Source organism: Aplidium turbinatum, chromosome 3 (assembly GCF_918807975.1).
Source record: "Aplidium turbinatum chromosome 3, kaAplTurb1.1, whole genome shotgun sequence".
NCBI classification, from domain to species: Eukaryota; Metazoa; Chordata; class Ascidiacea; order Aplousobranchia; family Polyclinidae; genus Aplidium; species Aplidium turbinatum.
Genome location: NC_137474.1, coordinates 201,125 through 223,365, shown reverse-complemented (window position 1 = coordinate 223,365; position 22,241 = coordinate 201,125). Strand labels below are relative to the sequence as shown.

General features: G+C 36.5%; 2 protein-coding genes across 2 annotated transcripts in view; one reads left to right on the top strand and one right to left on the bottom strand.

The window, feature by feature from the left end:
* LOC145767173 (VPS10 domain-containing receptor SorCS1-like) overlaps nt 1-10,040 on the top strand; it is a 35,449-nt gene extending 25,409 nt beyond the window's left edge. Inside the window, exons 16-22 of the mRNA XM_082578945.1 lie at nt 218-398; nt 1,140-1,291; nt 2,492-2,615; nt 2,894-3,003; nt 3,772-3,924; nt 8,587-8,680; nt 8,772-10,040. Of these exons, the coding sequence (XP_082435071.1) occupies nt 218-398; nt 1,140-1,291; nt 2,492-2,615; nt 2,894-3,003; nt 3,772-3,924; nt 8,587-8,680; nt 8,772-8,875 (918 nt within the window). The 3' untranslated portion in view covers nt 8,876-10,040. The remainder of the gene's footprint in view (nt 1-217; nt 399-1,139; nt 1,292-2,491; nt 2,616-2,893; nt 3,004-3,771; nt 3,925-8,586; nt 8,681-8,771) is intronic.
* Nucleotides 10,041-11,663: 1,623 nt separating this feature from the next.
* LOC145765992 (attractin-like) overlaps nt 11,664-22,241 on the bottom strand; it is a 49,194-nt gene continuing 38,616 nt past the window's right edge. The window contains exons 24-30 of the mRNA XM_082577645.1: nt 17,992-18,067; nt 17,396-17,535; nt 14,892-14,947; nt 13,255-13,333; nt 12,672-12,785; nt 12,294-12,379; nt 11,664-12,054 (exon numbers count right to left, since the gene is read on the bottom strand). Coding sequence (XP_082433771.1) covers nt 11,856-12,054; nt 12,294-12,379; nt 12,672-12,785; nt 13,255-13,333; nt 14,892-14,947; nt 17,396-17,535; nt 17,992-18,067 — 750 coding nt within the window. The 3' untranslated portion in view covers nt 11,664-11,855. The remainder of the gene's footprint in view (nt 12,055-12,293; nt 12,380-12,671; nt 12,786-13,254; nt 13,334-14,891; nt 14,948-17,395; nt 17,536-17,991; nt 18,068-22,241) is intronic.

The window sequence follows — 22,241 nt, the reverse complement described above, 5'->3', positions numbered from 1 at the left end:
TGAACATTCAAGTAAGCTCATATTAAGGATACGGTTGACTAAGTTCCTCAGTGTCATTTGCACACAATTTTCCTCAATGGTATTGAAGTACTTCTAACTTAAAGCGACGTTAACAAAATGTTCTTGCCTCATAAACGAGAAAAATGCATTCACCATATTTGATTATTACCAACAGAGCACCTTTGAACTGTTGAAGCGTCACCTTGTGAATTATCAGGGTTCATCTGACTTCCATTGGGTGGCAATGCTGAGGTCTCAGCCATCAAGAAACGCGTCGTTGCAGCGTCAACAAAACGACGTTGTCTCTTTGACACCGAAACATCCGGGATACTACAGAGTAGAGGTTTTCTATGAGGGAGATCCCCACATCAACGATAGCATCGTGCTGGCGTTTTGGTGTAAGTCGCTTTATTCACTTGTCACTGTGGCTGCTTGGTTGAAAACAGACTTGGACAACTAGAATTTTTTTTAGCTTTTTGAAATTATATTAGAATTATAACTACAGTTATTCTACTTTTTACAAATTAGACTTGACTTATAATTAGAGGTAGCTAAGTTTTCGCAAACTAGAGTAGAATTTAAACTAGATTAGAATTAGTTTGACACAGTCGTCACATATCTTTATCTATTCAGATAAAAACGCTAATATGGCAACTCATGGGCAACTCTAGATCAAAGTGTCATTCCCTCATGCCTGCAACAAAACCATTTACGTGAAAGGCTAATAGACATTGTGATGTTGGTGAATTGAAGAGTTAATCGAGTGTTTAGTGACTTCACTACTTAAGCGATGGAATAACTGTATGACACTTAAATCGTTTTATTGCATTTTCCTTGCATGAGGTTTCCTTTCATTTGCTGAAAAATACTGTTGGAAAAAATATAAGTTTTACCAAAGCTGGAGATTAGATTAGAACCAGAATTAGAGTAAACAAGTTTTTATCAAATTAGATTAGAATTAGAACTACTAACGTTTTGCTCTAATTTATCGAGTTAGACAACTAGAATTATCTAGTTGTCCAAGTCTGGTTGAAGACCAAGTCATAAGATTCTAATCGACAACTTATTTAATTGATTGCTCGCAGTCGTTATATATACGTCATCAAACAATGTTTGCTTCTGACGTATTTTGTCCACAGATCCCATTGTTAAAGTGGACCTAGTTTATCCTCCTGTCGTGCAAGTTAGCACGATCTTCAACATCACTGCATTGGTTTTCTTTGGGAATACGGTATCTTCATCAGATACTGATGCTGGGAACTTAAGTTATGAGTGGGAGCTGCTTCCCGAGGTAACCATCGGTCATCCTGATCCACACTTTAACCCTATCTGTAGCGACACAGGGTTTTATGAGGATGCCCCACTCTAGTAGTGAAATATTTCACAGAAGGAAATATGCTAGAAATGTGGAATTTCTTGACTTTTAGTTTTTATTCTTTGCGAACTTTCTAAACCTAAACTGGTCATTTTTCTACCTTCCTGTCCTTCACAAAAAGCATTTCGTCTCAGGTGGCTAAACATTTTCGTGTAATGCTAGTTATATTTATGTTAATGTTGGTGCAATATAAATGTTAGTGTAACTACTTTGAAATGTAAAAAGGCCCAAAAATGCCTTATATTTATGAGCAAAAGTATTTTTTGTTTAGTTTAGCATTACTCTGTGTTATGATTCAAAAATGTTAATTTTGAAGCTATTGTCGGTAAATTAAAATAAAAACCGATTTTCTGACGTTTTTTTCATTTCAAACACTTTATTTCAACAAGTTTGTTGAGTAAAAATTTAATTTCTATACTCACAATACACATGGCTATTATCTTGTAAAATATTTTGGCTCTGTGATTTTCATAGCTTCCGTAATTAGTGATTAATTAGCATGGAGCTAAGATAACCCGTGACGTGCTTTCAGCGTGCGAAAATAGCTCGTATTAAGATAGGGTTAAATGTTTCAACCGTTTCAAAGATCACAGAATCTTAATGTGTTGTCTGCGTGTGTGTAGCCTACAGACATTTGCATGAAATGACAAACTGTTTTGCTTGACTGCTTGACAAGTCAAAATGATCAATAATAATCTAATTATCATCTTTGAAAGCTACAAAAGTTAATTTAAAAGCACCAAGAAAATGCGCGTGGGTCTGCCCATTGTTAAAATAAAGGTGCAGGAAAGAACTAGCACTGATCATTGAGGAATCGTTTGCAGGAACAAAACCTTAATAAGTTGTGATTTAAATCTGTCACAAAAGAAACTTGTTTTTATCAAATCTACCAATCAAAAGGGTGAATTGAGCAACTTTGCTTGGGAAAGTTTCAAGCTACGGATGGACATTTATAAATGGGAGAGTTGATTACGACAGATCCTCAGTTTTATACGAATGCGTCATCAAAGGAAAAAAGCATAGAAGCTACGAAACTTTGTAAACTTCTACTGACATATTTGTAAAAAGTTACTCACTTACTCTAAACGTACATTGTGAAATTCTATTATTTTCAAGGTTATTGAGAAATCTGGAGAATTTGTCGCAATGAGGCACTCAATGGAAGGTGAACACCACTTTGCGGTGATTGTCAATAACACAATAAACCGCAAGAGATCGCATCGTAGCGTCATCGTTAAGCGTGAGTACAAACGCTTCCAAGATTGAAGTTTACCTCGTTGTTCCATTTGTGGGGCTTACATCTCGCTAACATCTTGCTTCACAAAATAAGACTTACTAGACTTTTTTTGTAATGACTTTAAAACCACAAAATATTTTCAGGCAGCTGGTAAAATCGCCACTCATCTATCTCAAGTATAGAACATAAAATATTCAGGAGCTAAAATGGCAAGAGTAACTACAATACAATTAAACAAAGCAAGCACTTCCATTGTGATGCAGTTATTTATTCTTCCGCAGCTTACGTCATGACGCTGATAGTGCCCCTGGTGACGTCAACGAACAGAATTGCACTCAGCTTTGATTGGTTGCACAATGTTAGTCAACATCTGAAGGAGAAAATATTGGAGGTGAGTGGCACCGATCATTATATGCCGATACGATGGAGAAAGTCCTCATCATTGGGTAGCTAGGAGGAGGACTACTCAGCTCAGTAAACCATAGCCCTGAGAAGGGCGGTAGGCATTTCTCTCTGGAGCAGTGCACTGTTCATAATCATGAAAGAAATCAAGGGCTATTGTCAAAAAGGGCACCGCTCCACTATCGACAGCGTGCCTTTAAGCGTCTTGCCAAAGACACAGCCACATGTTCTGGAGCAGTGTTGAACGATGTCCTATCGAACTAGAAATCTCACCACACGGTTATGCAGCCGACATAATGTAGTGAACTGCTATTTATATGTAATCAAGAAGCAAAGGAACAATAATGAAAACTTTAGAATATCTATCAACGGAACCCAAATGGATCGTACTATTTGTGACATCAGCGTGAGGAATTAGGTTAGGAGGAGTAGAAAGCCGGGGAGGGGGAGATGATCTACAAATTGACCGAAAACCGAAATTGACTAAACGGATGAAGAAGTTTGATTCTTCATCTGCAATTTTGAAATAAATGGCATTCTTAAGAAAAAAATGATAAAATTTATATTGTGTTGCAAGTAAGTGTCAGTGGAATGTTGCAAAGTTCGACAGAACTTTAAAATAGAAGAAAAATTCAAAAAGAATAAAAAATAGAATCGATAATATAATTTCAAATTAAAACATATAATTAGTAGTTGGTGACCAAATGCCTCTCCTGGATCCGTCATCATCTGCATGATGTCATGTTTATTACGTCAGATTAAACGAACAGAAGAGCTATTGGGCGGTCATAATATTATCATCGCCAGAGAAAACGTGGAAATATTTACTCGACCGAGACTACCGCTGGAAGCTCAATTGTTGTTGTTTCCTGGAGCAGACAACCAACCTTCCCAATTGGACCTTGCTCAGGTCGGTTGTGACGTCATCAATACATGGGGATTTAATATCGTGAAGCAGAAATAATGATAGAGTGACACGATAATGTAGATGTCTTCAATATGGAATATTTTTATTATTCAACTTACGTCATTAATTTTAATAACAAGCCGATTTTAAACTTAAGATGCCCAACATGTTTGATTTCTTGCTTTTCACCACTAGAATGCAATTTACCTTCGTCCATTTAATTTAATTAGATTTTCTTTTCCGTTTGTCAATTTTATTTATGTTAAAATTCTAATTAATAAAAACATAGCCATGCGTAGCCATGAAATATAGAAAAAGAAAGAGAAAAAGAACACCTTTGTTTGGTCGGTTGTACAAAATTAAATTATACAGCACACAAAAGAATTTCAAAAAGTGGCTAGTTTCCCGAACTTTATACTTAGAGGGTCTCGCATTAAAAAACGTAGTCGTAATGTTATAAAACATACAGGAAAGAAAAAAATTGCAGGAAACCGACAAAAAATAAAATAAAAGTAGATATATAATTCAATATAATAAAATATATCTGAACATATTACTTCTGTTCACATAAACTTTGATCAATCAATTCCTGTAATTCCTATAAAACATTAAAGATACAAAAGTTAAGTAGTTGTAATGTTACGAATTTTAGGACAAAAAACATAAAAAAGGATCTGGAAGCACTGCTTTTAAAAATATATTTAGGCTACCAGTCAACTTATAATTTTATGAACAATTTGATGACAAAAATAGTTGATTTGCACAGTTTAGTATTGTACAGTATATTAATGATAAACAGACGTAACCCAGCAACAACACCACATTTAACATAATAAAAACAAAAGACAAAACAATATTCTAACGTTTTCGACTAATCATGCAGCCCTTTTCCCATCTATAAACATTTAAAGCTGGTTTCTATTTTCAGTTGAAGTCTAAAATTCCTTCCCACTTATGCTCAAACGTCGTTTATAAGTTCACTTGCTCGCATGATGCGAGTTCGACATACATTGATATGACCACGCGGCATTTGGTGACAAGAGTGGGATAAGAGTAGCTAATTTGAATCAAAATAGTGCAATTAAAGATCATATTAGAAACTGTCAATCTTGTTCTAACCATAAAACCTCATTGGAGTCCTTCGAAATTATTCGTAAGTGTTTGTCCGAGTTCGACACCAAGATTCATGAGGCATTGATAATCAAATCTTTCAACCCAGGGCTCAACAGGCAATTATTTGCTGGCGGAGCCTCCTATTTTTTAACAGTTTTTGATTGATTTGTCACGTCTTGTCCTTCTCGTATTTTTACTTTGTTTGTGCCACTATCTCGTGCTGTGCTTCTGTCCATCTTGCGTAATCTGCTTGAGTCCTTTTCCGAACAATTAATTAATTTCACCTCTAAAATACTTGACCCGTTGTGCTGCGTAATTTTCAGTTACCAGTTTGTGTGAGCTAGTTAAGCAAGTTTCTCAAATGTTTAAATTTATCCATATTTTGTTGCGATAGTGTATTGTTCTTTAGTATTTCTTTTAAAAATGTTTTTTCTCATAGGCTTGAAAAGGGCTGTATGATTAGCCGAAAACGTTCGCTTATTGTTTTGTTTTTTGTTTTTATTATTTTAAATGTGGTGTTGTTGCTGGGTTACGTCTGTTTGTGGTTTAAAAAAGTTACCTCTCTACCCAAATTGTATTAATGATAATTCTACATTTTTCCGAAATTCTACTTCGTGATTTCTTAGCAAATTTTTCAAGAAAATGAAATTTTAATTTTTCTTTTATATTTCCTTGAGTTTAGTTTATTTCCAGGTTCTTAATTTGCAAATCCAGTTCGCTTGCACATGAAAAACAAAAATCTTACAACTACCTGAACTGTGAGGTTTGATAACCGTTGGGTATCGATGCCAGATATGTTATGATGACTTTTTCTTTGTTGCATTGTCCCACTTTTCTTCGTCAGATGTATCCATCTCCATAGAGGATGATGGTGGATGGATTGGACAAGTTTTTTTATGAAACTAAACTCTAAACTGGGTAGGCTACTTCTCTGGACTTGAATGGTTTCCTGATAGTTGATAGGCCTACATCTCGTTTGCATTTACAAAGGATTCTCACGATAATCAGATTTACTTAAAGGAGTTTGTCAGTCAAAGGCACAACTGTGATGACATTGCCCAGGGTGATGTTACGACGTCCAAGCATGAATTGCGTCCTGGCATATCAAACTATGGAAGAAGCTGCAAACAATGTTGCAGCTACAAACTTAAAATGCAGCTATCTTATTGATTTATTGTAGAGCTAAGGTAAACAGTGACAACTGTAAAGTACAAATTTTCTATCAATTATCATCACTAGGAAGCAATATGTGATTCCACATCAGTGATATCCAGGGTCGTTAAGAGAATAATTTAGACCTGATGCTAATGACATCGGCGGCTTCGAATCTGAACACTTCTAAGAAAAACGCGCTATATCCAAACAATACGCGGTGACTTCTTCAAGTTTCCTGGCTCCTTGGAAAGGTTACGGGTTCTTAAAATCATCCCAGGCCCGCGACCAAAGGTATCCCTGGACCCCTTCAATAAACGCAGCGAATTCATCATCAAACCGGTGCAGTATATCACGTCATAATTAGGGCTATTCTTTTAAAATGCTCCGTACAACTCCTGCACCATTTGAAATGCATTGAGGTCATTTTGACCATGTTTCTGCAGTTTCGGGGAATAGACCGATCCATCGCCTAGCAACGCTCAGCCAATCAGAGCGAAGGAGAGCAAGCTATCTTTGCTGGCCAATTATGTAGCATTGATTTTGTGCAGTTTCGGTCACGTTTATGCTGTTTTCGTGGTGGTAAATAAGAGATTTAGTTATGGCACTTGCAATTTTGAAGACAAATATCCAGAGAAATGCAAAGATATCACTTTCATTTGCTTTCCTAAACCAAAAACAAGATTGTAGGACTGCTTAGGTTGGATCAAAGCATGTGGTCGGCCTCATGTACAGCTAAACGTGCCAAGAATTTACCTCCATTCATACGTTTGTTCAAAGGTAGGTGGTAACTACTAGCCTATCTAGAATCTGAAATTGTTTGCGATCTTATCAAAACAGAAACTGTCTTACAATGCTGCATCAATTGCCTAAACAATCTATCAGGTCTGCTGGAGGGTACCGATAGACTGATTTTAATGTTTATTTGTGGTGGGGGTTTTGCAATGTATTAAAATACAATCAATACATGAAGTGTTACCAGTTTTAGCATTTTGTGGGTGAAAGACCTTCTGACATTCATCCAGACCCAATTCCAGCTGATGGAATGAAAGTACGAACAACTCGAAAGAGCCGAAAAAGACTTCTGCCAGATATGTTTCATGACAATGATGCAATGAACAGTGAATAAGATGACCATGTACAAAAGAAGCAAAAAAGTAATTCAGAAGCACAAAATAATAGCCTAGTAGGTTATAATTATCCATAACATCTCAATTAGTCATTTTGCAATGGGTTGGGCTATAGTTTATTTCTTGATTTGTATGAATTAATTACTGGTAGCTTATGGTAGGCTACTAGGCTATTGGTATTATATGTTTCAGTTCCTTTTTTTTATCTTATGCAACCATTCAATTTAAACAACCATAGTTTACAGGCTATGCTATTATCATTGCAGAATCATGCAAGCTGATAACTGAAAATCAAGCTTTGAAAGAAGAACTTTGTGCTTTAAAAATGCAACATGAATGGCAATCTCTTCTTTTGCTACAATTGCAAGAAGGGTCATTTTTTAGTGTAAGATCCATTTTAAAATCTCCTGTTAGTGAATTGTTTGCATATTATACTGGTGTAAGTCACGTGCAATTTAAAACCCTGTTTGATTTTTTGACGCAAAATGCTACAAGTGCCATTAAATACAAAGAATGCAAAGAAAAATGTTTGAAATTGTCTTGGAAAATCAGCCACTTTTGACTCTTTGCAGGCTAAGAAATGGGTTTCATTTAAAAGATTTGGCCTATAGATTAATTTTTCACTCCAGTGAATTCTAACAAATCAAACAAACAACGTAGCAGTTGCAGCACAGCACATCATCCAGGCTATGTAACTTCTTCTATAAAAATATGAACAACTATTCAAACCGTTGGTAATACTGCATGGCTCTGACAACCCAGTTAAACTGTGTCTTAGAAAGCACAATTTGCAGCAGGTTTCCGATTTTAAGTTTTTTAAGACATCTCAAATAGGTATTTGCTGTCAAACCTGCAAGTACCGCAGAAGAAAATTGTACTTCTAAAAAATCACAGCATAAATGTGACGGAAACTGCATAAAAGCAATGCTACATAGTTGGCAAGCAAAGATAGCTTGCTCTCCTTCGCTCTGATTGGCTGAGCGTTGCTAGGCGATGGATCGGTCTATTCTCTCAAACCCAACACAACGTTATGAAACAAAAACACTTTGAAACTTTGCAAAATAGATTTGTTAGGAAACCTAGAGCGGTAAAACTTATTCTATGAAATGATATACTAAAAAATCAGATTTGTAGAGGCAATTTGAGTAGTAAAGTTTTGTCCTCCAAGTATGAAGCTCTGTATTTCACATTTAATGTCTCGAAATTTTTTTTTTAATTAATTATATTAATTAAAAAAATGTTTAATTAAAGAAATGGCAATTTGTTGCAGGCTGCATCGGCCTTGGGAAGGCTGATCGCGTCATCATCGGTGACAATACACTTCCAAGGTCACGTGGTCAAACTCGGTGTTCCTTACGTCACAGGTGAGTCGGTTCTGTCCATGGTTCGTAAAGAAAATTTGAAATTGCCTAAATTCTAGTTTGAAAATACGTCGAATGGTGTTTTGTGTTGTAGATGCCAAGCGGATCCAACGTTTTGAGCCATCACAGAAAGGAGTCGCTGCAGTCGCGGTTTCGCTCTCAGCACTGCTCATATTAATCGGATTCTACAATCGCTAACGCGTCTATGCTCCGCCAATATGTGTGAAGTACAATTTGATCTAACATGTATCTATTCAATCGCCGTCTCCGCTTGAAGCAGATTGCGCATCAACATGGGTTTTATCTGTTTCCATGAGTCGCGGTTTTTAGCTAGCTCTCTCAGTGTCGTCAAATTGAGTTCGGTCCATACCAGGATGTTGTTATGCCATCGCATTGGTGGTCTGCCTCGTTTTCTCTTTCCCTTAACTTTACCTTCCATGCAGATTTGGCTGACGCCATATTTTGATCTTTTAGTATGACCGAACAGTTTTAGACTTCGATTTTATTGTTGCTGCAATTGTCACCATAATGGCAACCAACAAACTTGTTGTTTATGATTTTGATGTTTTTCAATATGAATCCACCTACAGGTTAACTTGTTTGATATAAAAGTAATTTACTTTTATCCTTTGCCAGCCATGAAACACGCTGCATTGTTGTTCAGCAATGGCCCAGCACACATATCACTTTATTATATTGGGCTCTGCACGTTTTGATTATTATCGATATGTTCAGGTCTACTCTGAATATGAAGTGCAGTTTCGACAATGCTCAGACTAAATTTATCGTTGAGTAAACGTGTCATTTACTGTAGACAAAGGAAGTTTTCTAACCATTTTGCTTCTGCTGTATATTCTTTGGTGCTTGCAGTTCGATGGGTAATGCGCAGGATTCTAAAGTCGGGCAAAAATATACGACTCCGAATTCTCGGTTTATAACTGGCCGACTTCCACTCCGAAAACGCCAAAAATCCCTCCGATTCCACAGCCCTGGGAATGCGTTGTGAGAGTTCATATGTGAATAATGGGTCTACATGGTGGCTGCTAGCTTTCAAAAAGCAGAGCCGTAACAGCGCGGCTTTGAAGGCATTCACTGCTACACTGTACAGGTCCGTTGAGAGGATATTTTGAGCCTGGTACTAATCAGATCCTCGGGTTCCAAATCAAGACACACCTAAGACCAACTCACTAATCTATATCCTATCAATACGGAATGACTTATTCAAGTTCCCGGGCCATTAAAATCATTCCCAGGCATGGGCCCAAAAGTACGCCCTGGAGCCTCCTGCTGCTATACCGCACTAGTCCTTTCACACTTGTTGCTTTGCTGGTATATTGTTTTTGAATAAACATTACATTGCATGGTAAAAGTTTTTTTGCAAAGATTTAAATAGAAATTGTGATGCAGTTCTTTTAAATTTTACGAAAGACTTCCATCTGAATGGAGCAAACGAGAAACAGAAAAAGTCGTGTTACCTCCAAGCAGAGGTGGGCATCCTCTACTTTAACAGTAGCGCGCCACCTGCTAACGCAACTCGGCTAAAATAACGCACGCTACCGCTACTTTTAGTAGTACTGCGTTTGTTTGTAGTTTAGAGAATCAATAAAAGTTGAAGCCAGTCAAATAACAAGTTTATGTTCTCGAAATTATTTGATTTGCGTTACTTGAGTTGTTTTGCTCATAGACTTCAGAGCCGGGTTCAAGTAGCTCTAGCTTACTGGGTAGGTTTTGTGGGAAAGGAAACCAAATAGTCATGTTTCATTTGTTTTTGTTCGTTACAAATTGATCAAATATTTAGATTCTTGATAAAGTAACGGAAATGCCAGAGAACAAATTTTACTAAATTGCTAATTGGTGATGTAAGGTCGCATTATGTTGTTAACTATAAGTTGCTGTTTCTGAAGCTGCGTCACAAGTGGGGTGTAAGCATCTTCGTAATTATTTCGCTTCAACAAAACAAACGATGCTCATGCTGTGGTTCGCTCAACAAGTGGCCGTGACATAATTGTTGCGTAATACTGCTCCAAATTGTTCTGATTGTAAGTTGTGAATTAGAGGGAGTATGGTTTTTTATTTTACCATTTCATGTTCTGCAGAGTTTTTATAATTTATTAAAAGCCGATTGAGTGGCTACAATTAGATATGTTCTTTTGCGGAACGCAAATGAGTGGCTTCTTCACTTGTGCAAAACTTTGCATACGGGTAACCGAGAAAGTCAACTTCTTTGCGACGAAGACAATAAACGCAGAATTTTATTTGCGACTGTTCATCAACAGATAAACCAATAAAACTTAAAATGCAAATAATCGTAAAATAAGCGACTGAACACTGAAGGATTTACAATAATTTAATACTATACAAAAATATACAATAATAATACAGAACCATAGGCATACGAAGCCGAGCAACGTGATCAAGTTTAACATCTTCAAGTTTATTACATTTACATAAACATAAAACTACGCAACAAATTAAGTATCGAACGTTTTCGACATCACAAGATGTCCTCTTCAGGAATAACATATATACAATTTTACTACATCTGAAAAAAATACAATGGTTATTATAACTATAAACAGGAAAAAAAACATAAACTGCACAGTACTTCTAACTAGCTCAAACTCAGCGATATAGGCTCTGCGGGAATCAAAGGTAACTGCATCAAAAGGCGTTGAACAGATCACATGATGTGGTAAAAAAGGCAAAGTGCAAAAAACTAATTTTAAAATACCAGACAATTGTATGCTTGCGGCTCATCTTTCTTGCTCTCGGTATTTTAAAATTAGTTTTTTCGCACCTTGCCTTTTTTACCACATCATGTGATCTGTTCAACACCTTTTGATGCAGTTACCTTTGATTCCAGCAGAGCCTATATCGTTGAGTTTGAGCTAGTCAGAAGTACTGTGCATTTTATGTTTTTTTTCCTGTTTATAGTTATAATAACCATTGTATTTTATTCAGATGTAGTAAAATTGTATATATGTTATTCCTGAAGAGGACATCTTGTGATGTCGAAAACGTTCGATACTTAATTTGTTGCGTAGTTTTATGTTTATGTAAATATAATAAACTTGGAGATGTTAAACTTGATCACGTTGCTCGGCTTCGTATGCCTATGGTTCAACAAGACAAACTCTCTACCGAAGCTCAATAATATAGAAAACGCATCATCCCGAAATTAGGATTCATCGTGGACATAGTTCATGTTGATGATCCCAACCTGGGAGGTCCGAGCTCGTCCCGCAACGCGTCGTTTCCATGACGTCATGATGCGAGTCGTCATCTTTGGTTGACTGTCTATTTCTATTTTGACGTCATCCTCGCAATCGTGCCTGGTCGCGAGAAAGGTTCCAAAGGCGATACTGGCTGGTGTAGCGCTGTGAGGGGGAGGTTGTTAACAATACAAGGTTCGATATGTCTCAACTTACAACATATCGTCATCCAGATAGGAAATTATAAATGTAAGAAGCTGTGTCCAGTTGACTTATGTCACTTTCACGAAATGATTAGAGTACTTCAGTTCGACTGTAACTATAGTCAAAGATTCGTTCATTTTAGTTTAGTAGCCTACTACAAAATCACTTGGTGAAAATATTTAAAGAACGCCACAACATACTCGCTTTCGGTTGGTAACCATAGCAATGATGTGAGGACTGCGGCTCTCTGCGATTGACAGATCTCTTCCGTCACAATGAAGGGACTCTACAATTACAAACGTTTTTTACCGACTCCAGTTAGAGGCTGTCTCTGCATAAGTTGGCCTTGGTTCTATGCCAGGGCTGCCAGCTCCATAGATGGCGCTTTCCGATATAACAAAAAACTATGTAAATATTTCACAGGAAAGCTCGTATACTACTGTGACGTATACTGTGGTTGGTGTAATTGCGAGAAAGATCACGATGCAGAGTTGGACATCAACCTTCCTCTTATCAGGCATTGTAATATCATAGCATAGTAACTTCAGCAAAGTGACATCACAGCATAGTAACATCACCTCATCTTCATTTGATGTTGAGGACTTTTCTTGGACCGAGATTTCTTCCTGGACACAGAGATGGACAAAAGAGAAAGGTCTGGATGCCATTCTCTTTCTTTCCACAGTGATTCTCTTCATGGAAAACAGTTCGCACGTGACGTAAAGTTGCAATAATCAAACATGATTAATTACAGCGATGTACCAAAGGCTTCGTATAATAAAAACCTTCTCATCTCCTGATGCTTGAATCATGTATTGGAATACTATTTGAATAAGGAACTTCTGATGAGTTCCAGTAAAGGTGAAACAGTTTGTAAAGGTTATTGGAAAATATTAACTGAATTTCGTGTAATTTGCTCTGCTTGGCTTTTTCGCTTGGCATTGAGCACTTTTTGTTGTATTAATATTGTTTAAAACCATTACATAAATGGAAAACGCCATATTCAAGTTTCACCCTTGTTTGGGATCATCAGTGGCGCTTATTCATTATTAATGTGGTTGAGACGTGGGGGCAATGATGACTTTAAAAATCCCCACATTAATAAAACATTACCAGACAAATTACAGACTCTCCAAGGCATGGTAAAGTTTGGCAACTTACCGCTCTTCGTCGCCTGTTCAACACAATGGAGGTTGCTTTCCAAACAATCCCAGCCACGACAAGCATCGACAAAAAGCTTCTGCAATCAGTCGAATGACGTCACGTTATTGGCGGTAAATTAAAAAAGCGTTTGTGATGTGACAATTGCGAGAGACGCTGCTGGTTGAAAAGTATTATTTAGGGCACGAGGCAGAGATCTGTATGCAGACTTGGACAACTAGAATTTTTGTAGTCTTTCGAAATTAGTTTACAATTATAATTAGACTAATTCAAGCTTTTACAAATTAGACTAGGATTAGAATTACAGCTACCCAAGATTTCACAAATTAGAGTAGAATTTGAACTAGATTAGAATTAGTTGAATGCAGTTGTCACATATCTTTTTTTTGTTGGATAAAAACGCTAATGTGGCAACTCGGGATCAAAGTGTCATTCCACCACCACAGCACCAAAACCACTTGTAAACGTCATAATATACATTGTAACGTCAGTGAATTGATGATTGATCGATTTGTCATGACTTTGCTGCTCAAGGAATGGAATGACACTTTGATCTTGATCGTTTTATTGCATTTTCTTTGTATAACGTTGATAAGAGCGCAGTATCCTTCCATTTGCCAAAAAATACTGTTGGACAAACCAAAACTTTTAGCAAAACTGGAGATTAGATAAGAACTACAATTAGAGCAAACAAGTTTTTAACGAATTAGATTAAAATTAGAATTATCGACATTTCGCTCTAATTTATTAAATTAGACAACTAGAATTATCTAGTTATCCAAGTCTGTCTGTATCACATGAGCAGATAATACGGGAACTAAAAAAACTTGAAGAATAAAGTTCGACGTCAGGCTATGTAGTAAAATATCTTCCCTTGAATTTATCAGTGATCCAAATGGATGAATAGTGTGATAAATAATAGTCAAAGAAATAAAGTTACTTGCTGTTATTTCAAAAATAAAAAGTTGTTCTGTATCCGTTTTCCCACTAAAAATACATCATGACCAACATACTCTTGGGTTAATTCGACATTGATTGTGCTGTTTGAATGGATAACAAACGTTTTATTCTTTGAAGCATAACAATAAATTCTAACAGCGATTTGAGCCCTTAAACCGAGAGCAGAATCGATTTTTTGAACGTATCATTGTAACCACAATCCAACATTAGGAAGCGTTGATAAAACGTCACAAAAGTTTTCTGAAACGTTTTTCTATTGTTTCATTTTAACTCTAAACCGGATCAATGAACGTTTTATTTCCTTGCTGATCCAGAAGTTTTGTAGAAACGTTTCACAACCACAAAGTTGTTTGCAAAGAGCTGACGAAACTTTGTTTCAAATTAAAGTGAAACCAACAAAATCTTGTTGGCCAGGTCGAATCTCAGAACGTAACGATCTGGAAAAGTTACCAGGATGGCCACTCTACCTATGTACAATAAGATGAACTATTTATTGATAGGCCGCAATGAACTGAACTATCTTTTATTTTCTTGATGTTTTATTGTTTAAAATTAAGTTTTGTCAAAAGTGTACACACAGTTTACATCCGGATGCGATTATACTGATTGTCAGCCAGAGGAAGTAGGATTGTGACTCAACAATAAGAGATTGCTTAAAAATTATTTTGGTTACTCACACGAGGAAGAACATCACTAGACGCCCGATGGTTGTCTTTTGTTGAGGGACTGAAACCTAAACAAAATATTGAAGCTTAACCCATATCTTCCTAGCGTCAGTTTAAACTGACGCTAGAAAAAATAACGTCACTCATACATAAAACATCATATAGGTCAAAATACTGTTTCCAGAGGCCCAAGAGAGAACTATCTACACAAAAAACGCTTTGAAATGTTTTTGACATTGCATAATGTAATTTTATTAATAAAAATAACTAAAAAATCTTTTCTTTTTTTTTTGAAATATATTTTCCACTAGTGGGCGCATTTGACAATCAAAAATTTCCAAAATTGTTTCCGCGGTAAATTGGTTCTTTGGCAGTCAAAATAAGTTGCAGTTGCAGAAAAAGGTTGTTTGACTGACTCCTGACATCCGATCTGCTTCTGTCAGTTTAAACTGACGCTAGGAAGATATGAATGCTTTTTTTTCAACGTAAATAGCAGTTCTGTGCTGTTGAAGCAAACCTCGAGTTCTTCAAACTGTCGGTTTTAAATTAGTTTAGTTGTGTTTTTAAATGACCCTACACCCAGGCCCGTAGCCAGCCGGTGGCAAGGGGGCCTCGCCCCCCTGAAAAAAATCTCCCCCCCCCTGGCAAAATCCCAACATTCTCGAGCAACAGCTACAATTATAATGATTTTGCCCATTTAAATTATTTCGGCCCTCCCCCTAAAAAAAGGTGCCCCCCCCTTACTCTGCGGTCTGGCTACGGCCTTGCCTACACCTATTCAGTATCAGATTTAAGTTAATTATGAGCCTGAAGTAGCAAAGTATAATGACTTCAGTGAGTAACTAGCAGGCTAGGTATGATCTAGTCATGCTGGTATTGAATGTGATACTGGTAGTAGCACCTCTGCCAAAACAAACTGATCAGCTGTCAGATAGGCCTAATGATGACAGACATGCCCTGGTTTTTGCTTCCAATACCACTATGCTATTTGTTCTTGCTAGCTGATAGGCCTGGCAAGCTAACATTATTATAACCAATTGAACAGTAGGCCTACCGGTACTTCTACTGACAGTTCTGTAAACTGCTGGTTCATCCTACAGTGTGGGTGAATCCATGGTCCAATACTTCGGCAGACATGGAGCCAAGCAGTATATTCATGGAAAACCAATTAAATTTGGATACAAGCTATGGGTCCTTGCCAATCCTTTGGGCTACTGCATCCAATTTCGACCCTATTCAGGAAAAGATTCGCAGCTGAATGAATATGCAAACATTGGCTTAGGTCTTGGTGCTGCAGTGGTTGCCCACTTATCACAGTCTTTGCCTGCTCAGTCTGGATCAAATTATCATATTGTAATGGATAATTTTTTCACATCTCCAGGACTACTACGTCACCTCAAAGAAAATTCAATTGCTGGAACAGGGACTGCAAGAACCTGTCGAATGAAAAACCCTCCATTAAAAACTGTTGAAGAAGTCAACAAGCTAGAAAGAGGTGCATCAGACGTTGCTGTTCAAACGTCATCCAATATTGCAGCAGTTCGGTGGAAAGACAACAAAGTTGTGAATGTTATTTCAACGTTTGTAGGAAAAGAATCCCTGAATACAGCAAAACGCTACAGTCAGAAAGAGAAAAAGAGTATAACTATACTCCAGCCAAATGTTGTTGGGGTTTACAATCGATACATGGGTGGAGTTGATCGGATGGATCAAAACATATCATGCTACATGATCAATTTACGAAGCAAGTAATGGTGGTGGCCTCTGTTCCGTTATTTGTGTTGATATCGCAGTTAACAATGCGTTTAACGTATACCGGCTTCGCAAGTTGGACAGTGGAGAGAGTCGGATGAATGCACTTGGTTTAGAAGAGCAATTGTGGAAGCGTATCACCTTCATAGGAAGGAACTTCCACTTACCCTATGTCCTGGAGCACGAGCAACTCCTCGAAAGCATGTGAAACAAAGCTCTGGTGACCATTGAATAGTGAAGAGGAAACAGCGTCGCTGTGCAAAACGAGGATGCACTGGAACATATTTATTTTACTGTGAAATTTGCAATGTTGCTCTTCATCCGCAATGCTTCAAAGCCTACCATTTTGAATAGTTATTAAACATGAACTGGTGCTTGGATAGCTTAGATTTGTTGCAAATTAACACTGAATTCGAGTGTAATGTGTTTTTTTTTGACTTCAAGTTCTTTCGAATACTTTTGCATTTTGATGAATAACGTGTCACGCAGAAAACAAATCCGTGAAATTTTGCAACTATATCTTCCTAGCGTCAGATTAAACTGACGCACATAAAACTGGCCTTATTTCCGGTTAAACACAAAAGTGTGCAAAAATTCGGCCGAATCTGCTCAACTTACCCTAAAACTAAGGTGCAAACAAAATATCGAAAAAAAATAAGACTTCAGGATGATATGGGTTAACAATGACGTCATAATGCATTGAGCTCCAAACGAAGTGCATCTGTTAACTTTGCTTTGTTAGGGTTTGTATCTTTATAACTCACTATGATGTTATTGTGAGCTTCCACAAGGTAGATTCGGATGCATCTTTTGCTAGATTTTCCGAATTGAAATATGCTTTGTGGTAGATCCACTTCAACTTTGGAAACGTTATTTAGCGTGACGTATACCGTTTCGTTCAACTCTGAAAAGCAAAAACCTTTGGAAGATCTTTTTATTTTATCGCATCATCTTTCAGGTGAAATGTTATGAGGTTGACAGGAAGTTGAGGAACGCTGCTCTTCATACTTTCCTCGGATGTAATTATCATCGATGGCCTGTTGCTTGCGACCATCTTCGTCTTGTACAAATTCAGTCTCGTCTTAGAATTTTATTTAATCACCGACGGTTTCTAGACTGATGTACAATCTTCGTTTGCTCCCTTTGTATCCAAATAGTAAATATCTTGAAAAAACAAACTACGAAATAACAAGTTATTTTAATCAACCACTTTTCAATCAATCTTCTTTGACCTTTTTTGGTTATATTCGCTGTTTCAGCAAATGAGCTTATTTAAATAGGGGTGACTTTGTTGAGTTTAAACGTCACAAACGCAGTTCATGCTATTCCAGTTTTTATTGTGATGCAATAGACTCGTTACCTGTGCCGTTTGTTGATATTGTGATGTTAAATGGAGAATTGTCGAGAGTGTCAACCTTCACAGTCACAGATGTTGTCTATAAACAGAAACAAACCAGTTTAAAAAGCAGCAACTCATATTGTGATGGCTACCAGATGCAACAATTGACATTGTTTGTCATCAACCCAACCGTTCGATAACTTCAGCTGTTTGCATTCAAAACGAATGTGGCGGATTTTCAGGAGAAACAAAATTGTGGGTAGGCTAGTAAGGTCTGTTGGATCTTTATGAGGCAAAAGGGTCAAATGTAGTTTGAGTGGCATTTTATCAAATAGATCAAACTCTATTTACGTTGAATATTACCATGAAAATATTTGTTCACAACTTAAAGTGATTGTTTACTTGGAAACCCCGCTTGGTTGGGTTGTCAAACCGTAGGCGTTTTAACATAAAGGTATCCGATTCAACCACGAACTAATGATGTTACGTTGTCCGTGATATGTGAATCAGAACATGTTTTAAGTGGCTACCGTCCAACTGTGACTATTCCAGCCATGGACTCCTTAAGTAAAGGACTGGAACCTCTCATGCTCGGGGTTTATAACTTGAGTCTGAATGATTAACTTGAGTCCTGGGTAAAATGACTTCTAGAGAAGCTAGAAACACAATCTTGGATTCCATATTAGGGTTTTTGAGGATGGCTAGTTCAATAATGTTACTTTCAACACCATCTGAGGTCATTTTCAAGGTCAAAATATTATATTTTAATGTGAAATTACAAAAATTTGGTAATTTTTGCCCATTTTTGCGTCTAAATCGTAAAGCAAAACTGTTTGAAAGAAGTCTGTGACAAAATATGATATTGTGCACTTACTGCATCTATTGTGTACGATATTTTCTCTACACTGCGTAAGTTCTTTGAAGTTCTGTTTATTTATTTTGGGAAATATTTTGGTGATTTCATATTCCCTTGCAAAACAATGCGGTTCCAAGCTTTTGTGACGTAACAATTTACTGAAATCATAGCTGTAATTTGCATGACACGACTGAAATGCGTTGCCGGTTTCATTTTGCTGAGTTGTTGTCATTTGTAGATGCACTTTTAACTAGTAATAATGCTGCTTGTACTACTTTAGTTAACATTCTATTGAAAGCTTATGTCCTCAATGTAAGTGACAAAGAAAAGTCTTTGGGATGCCTCAGGAGGTTAGAAAAGCTTTCCAACTAGTGATAGACATTGTGTATTATGGTGTCATCTTGTTATGTATTGTCAATTTGTGTATTATATTGTAATCATATACTCCTTTAGATAATAGCCATAATGTTGAGAAATACATATGATGTTTGTGTAATAGTATATTTCGTCACAGACTTCTTTCAAACAGTTTTGCTTTACGATTTAGACGCAAAAATGACCAAAATTCTGTAATTTGACCTTAAAATATAATATTTTGACCTTGAAAATGACCACAGATCATGGCTTACGTAATACAGGCCTTGCCATCGTGCAGGCTTGAGTTCAAGCTGGAGGCGAAGCTTGCTTCTACACTGTTTGCAGTAAAGAGTTCTCTCAGATTCGATAAGATAATAAAGAGAAAGAAAAAAGTTGCTCTTCTGCGATCTCGTAGTATTTCGTATTTCTCGCATGTATCGTCACAACGATTGATTCAGAAAATATTTTACGAAAATAACCAACTAACTAGAAGGGGGCGTTTTTCTTATTTTGGTTATGAAATAGCAATGTAGTGTTGATTTTTTTTTTTTTTGAACAGTTTATTTATTTATTTATTACTGTATGTGTAACTTTTAGAAGCATAATTTGTACAAACGTATATTAAAGTAGCCATTTGTTCGAGTTATTAACAACCACGCCACATGTTGAATCGGTCTTTGTGAAGATAGTGATTGAGAAAACTGCTGCAAGCAAGAAAATGCGAATTTTTGACAGCAGCAAAGTATAGTCTACTCATTCAAGTAATTAATGTTGGTAAATGTTATAAGCTAATGTTGTAGCTGGTGAATAGTCACTAACTGTTGTACGTACATTAGATTTCTCACAATCATTAAGTTGCTAGATAGGTATAGTTTTTTCATTGTAGCTGAACATTGAACAGTCAAAAGTTCATCAAAGAGGACTTCCCTACTATAGGTACGGTACAGCCAGGTTCTCAGCAATCAAGACTTGATAAAAACTTTAATAAACAAATTACAGAGTAGAAGTTACTCTTAATGCATGTTTGTTTTTGACAGAGAATTTTACCAAGAGAGTAGGCTATCTTTGCGCAGGGCCAGGTCAAAGAAAGAGATTAAAACTTTAGTTTTTTTATATGTTACTGATCAGGAATAGGTTAATAGCCTATGAGGAACCTAAAAGGTAAGCCTATGCTTGAATAATCATATAATTAACTACTCGCATGTTATATTTAGGCAACTTAATAACAATTAATTCATAAAGGAGCGTAAATGTTGTGTGATGAATTGCAATTATCACTTACTTCTTGCCAAAGATATGATAAATGTGTAGTCTTGTAAACTTTTGCAGTTGGTTTCTTGGTATGAATGTCTATTGTTCATTGCAAGAATTTATCATTTTTTTCATACAATAAATGGAATGACTTGTGAAGCTTGACTGAATTTGTTAAATCAATTTAGCATAGTTATTCAGTTATTAAGAAGGCTGTGGTTATATTTACACTACCGGTATATAGTGTAATAATAGCCTCAATAGTGTTGCCAGATAAGAAATTCTGCCCTAATTTGAGAAAAGATTAAAGCTGTTGAAAACAAAAACTTGTAGTTTGGAAATTGTTTTTAGCCCTGGGCAAAGATCAAAACCCTAATCCTATTCCTAACTCCAAACCCTACCTTAACCCTCCCTAACTTTAATCCTAACTCCGGCAACAGCACATTGTAACAATGACATTAAGTGTGGAAAAATAGCCACTTCCTATTAAGAAATACAGAAAGCTAGCTAAATCAATCAAACCAACAACAAAATGGCAAGGCTATTTGCTTTAATTCTCGTCGTTAATGAGACTTTGACTACTACTACTACTACTACTACTGTATATGATAGTGATCAATGCTTTCAGAGTGCTCAATGTGTTGTGTGTTACTATCATGACGTTTAGGAATTTAATAGGCAAATAACTTATTGTAGAACATACTGTACAATACACAACATCATTGCTACAATTTACGTGTCAAAGTTATGGAACTGGAGAAGTGCTTTATTGGAAAATCAAAGGAGTCTGATGAATGTCATAAAACGTGGTATACCAAACGACAAGAATTGTTACCGACTGCACAGTTGAAACAAACTAGAACTTGTTAATGGAGAGCGGGAGTCAAAGTGGAAGATTGCATTTTCGCCTCAAGTGCAAAGATATGCCTTTATCATTATTAAGTATACATATTGCGCGATTTGAAAAGAGACAAACGAGATGCTGCAATCTCTTACAACTCCATTATGAAGTTAAGCTTCCCAAAGCCCGCCAATCAATTACATTAAATACTCATGTCAAGAAGGTTGATAAAAACCCACAATGCAATTACACCCGGATTGAAATTATGCATCACTTGCCAAAGATAAGCAAAAAAAGAGCTTGATTTTCTAGCCAAGGGCAACCCGTCTGACACGGATGAGTGTGATGATGCATGCTAATCTTCAAGTACATCTGAAGCTGACAGATCAGAATTTGCAATTACAGATAACGAAGGTGCACTTGATGCACTTAATGAAAGTCTTTTAAATCAAAATCTGTCACCAATCAAATGGAACATTTACTATGACATCATGATGCATATGCTGTGTGATCATGTATTTTTTATTAAAAAATCAATAATCAGCAGTGCCCTATTTATGGCATATGCATTTCGCTCTACTAATGTAGAGCATCATTAGTGCCTTAATTGTATGACACTTCAAGTCTATTGATTGAAAACATTATGAATATACTGTAGCAATGAAAATTTCATGTCAATTGCAGAAGCTTGCAACAAAATGTATTTATCATACTTTTCTACATGAAGCAGATAGCTTTTCGTGACAGTTTAGCATGCATTAGTTGGGGGAAAAAATCTTTTTGCAGATTTGAGATGTGGGGCATTGAAATGGAGTGGCCCAAAACTTTTGTACAATAAAAAAGTGTTTTCCTTTGCTCTTTTCACAAATGTAATAACATATTTCAATTCCTTGCCCCAAAAACTATAAGAATACATATTTTTATTATTTCTGTATCATAAAAAATAAGAATTCTAAGCTATTTTTG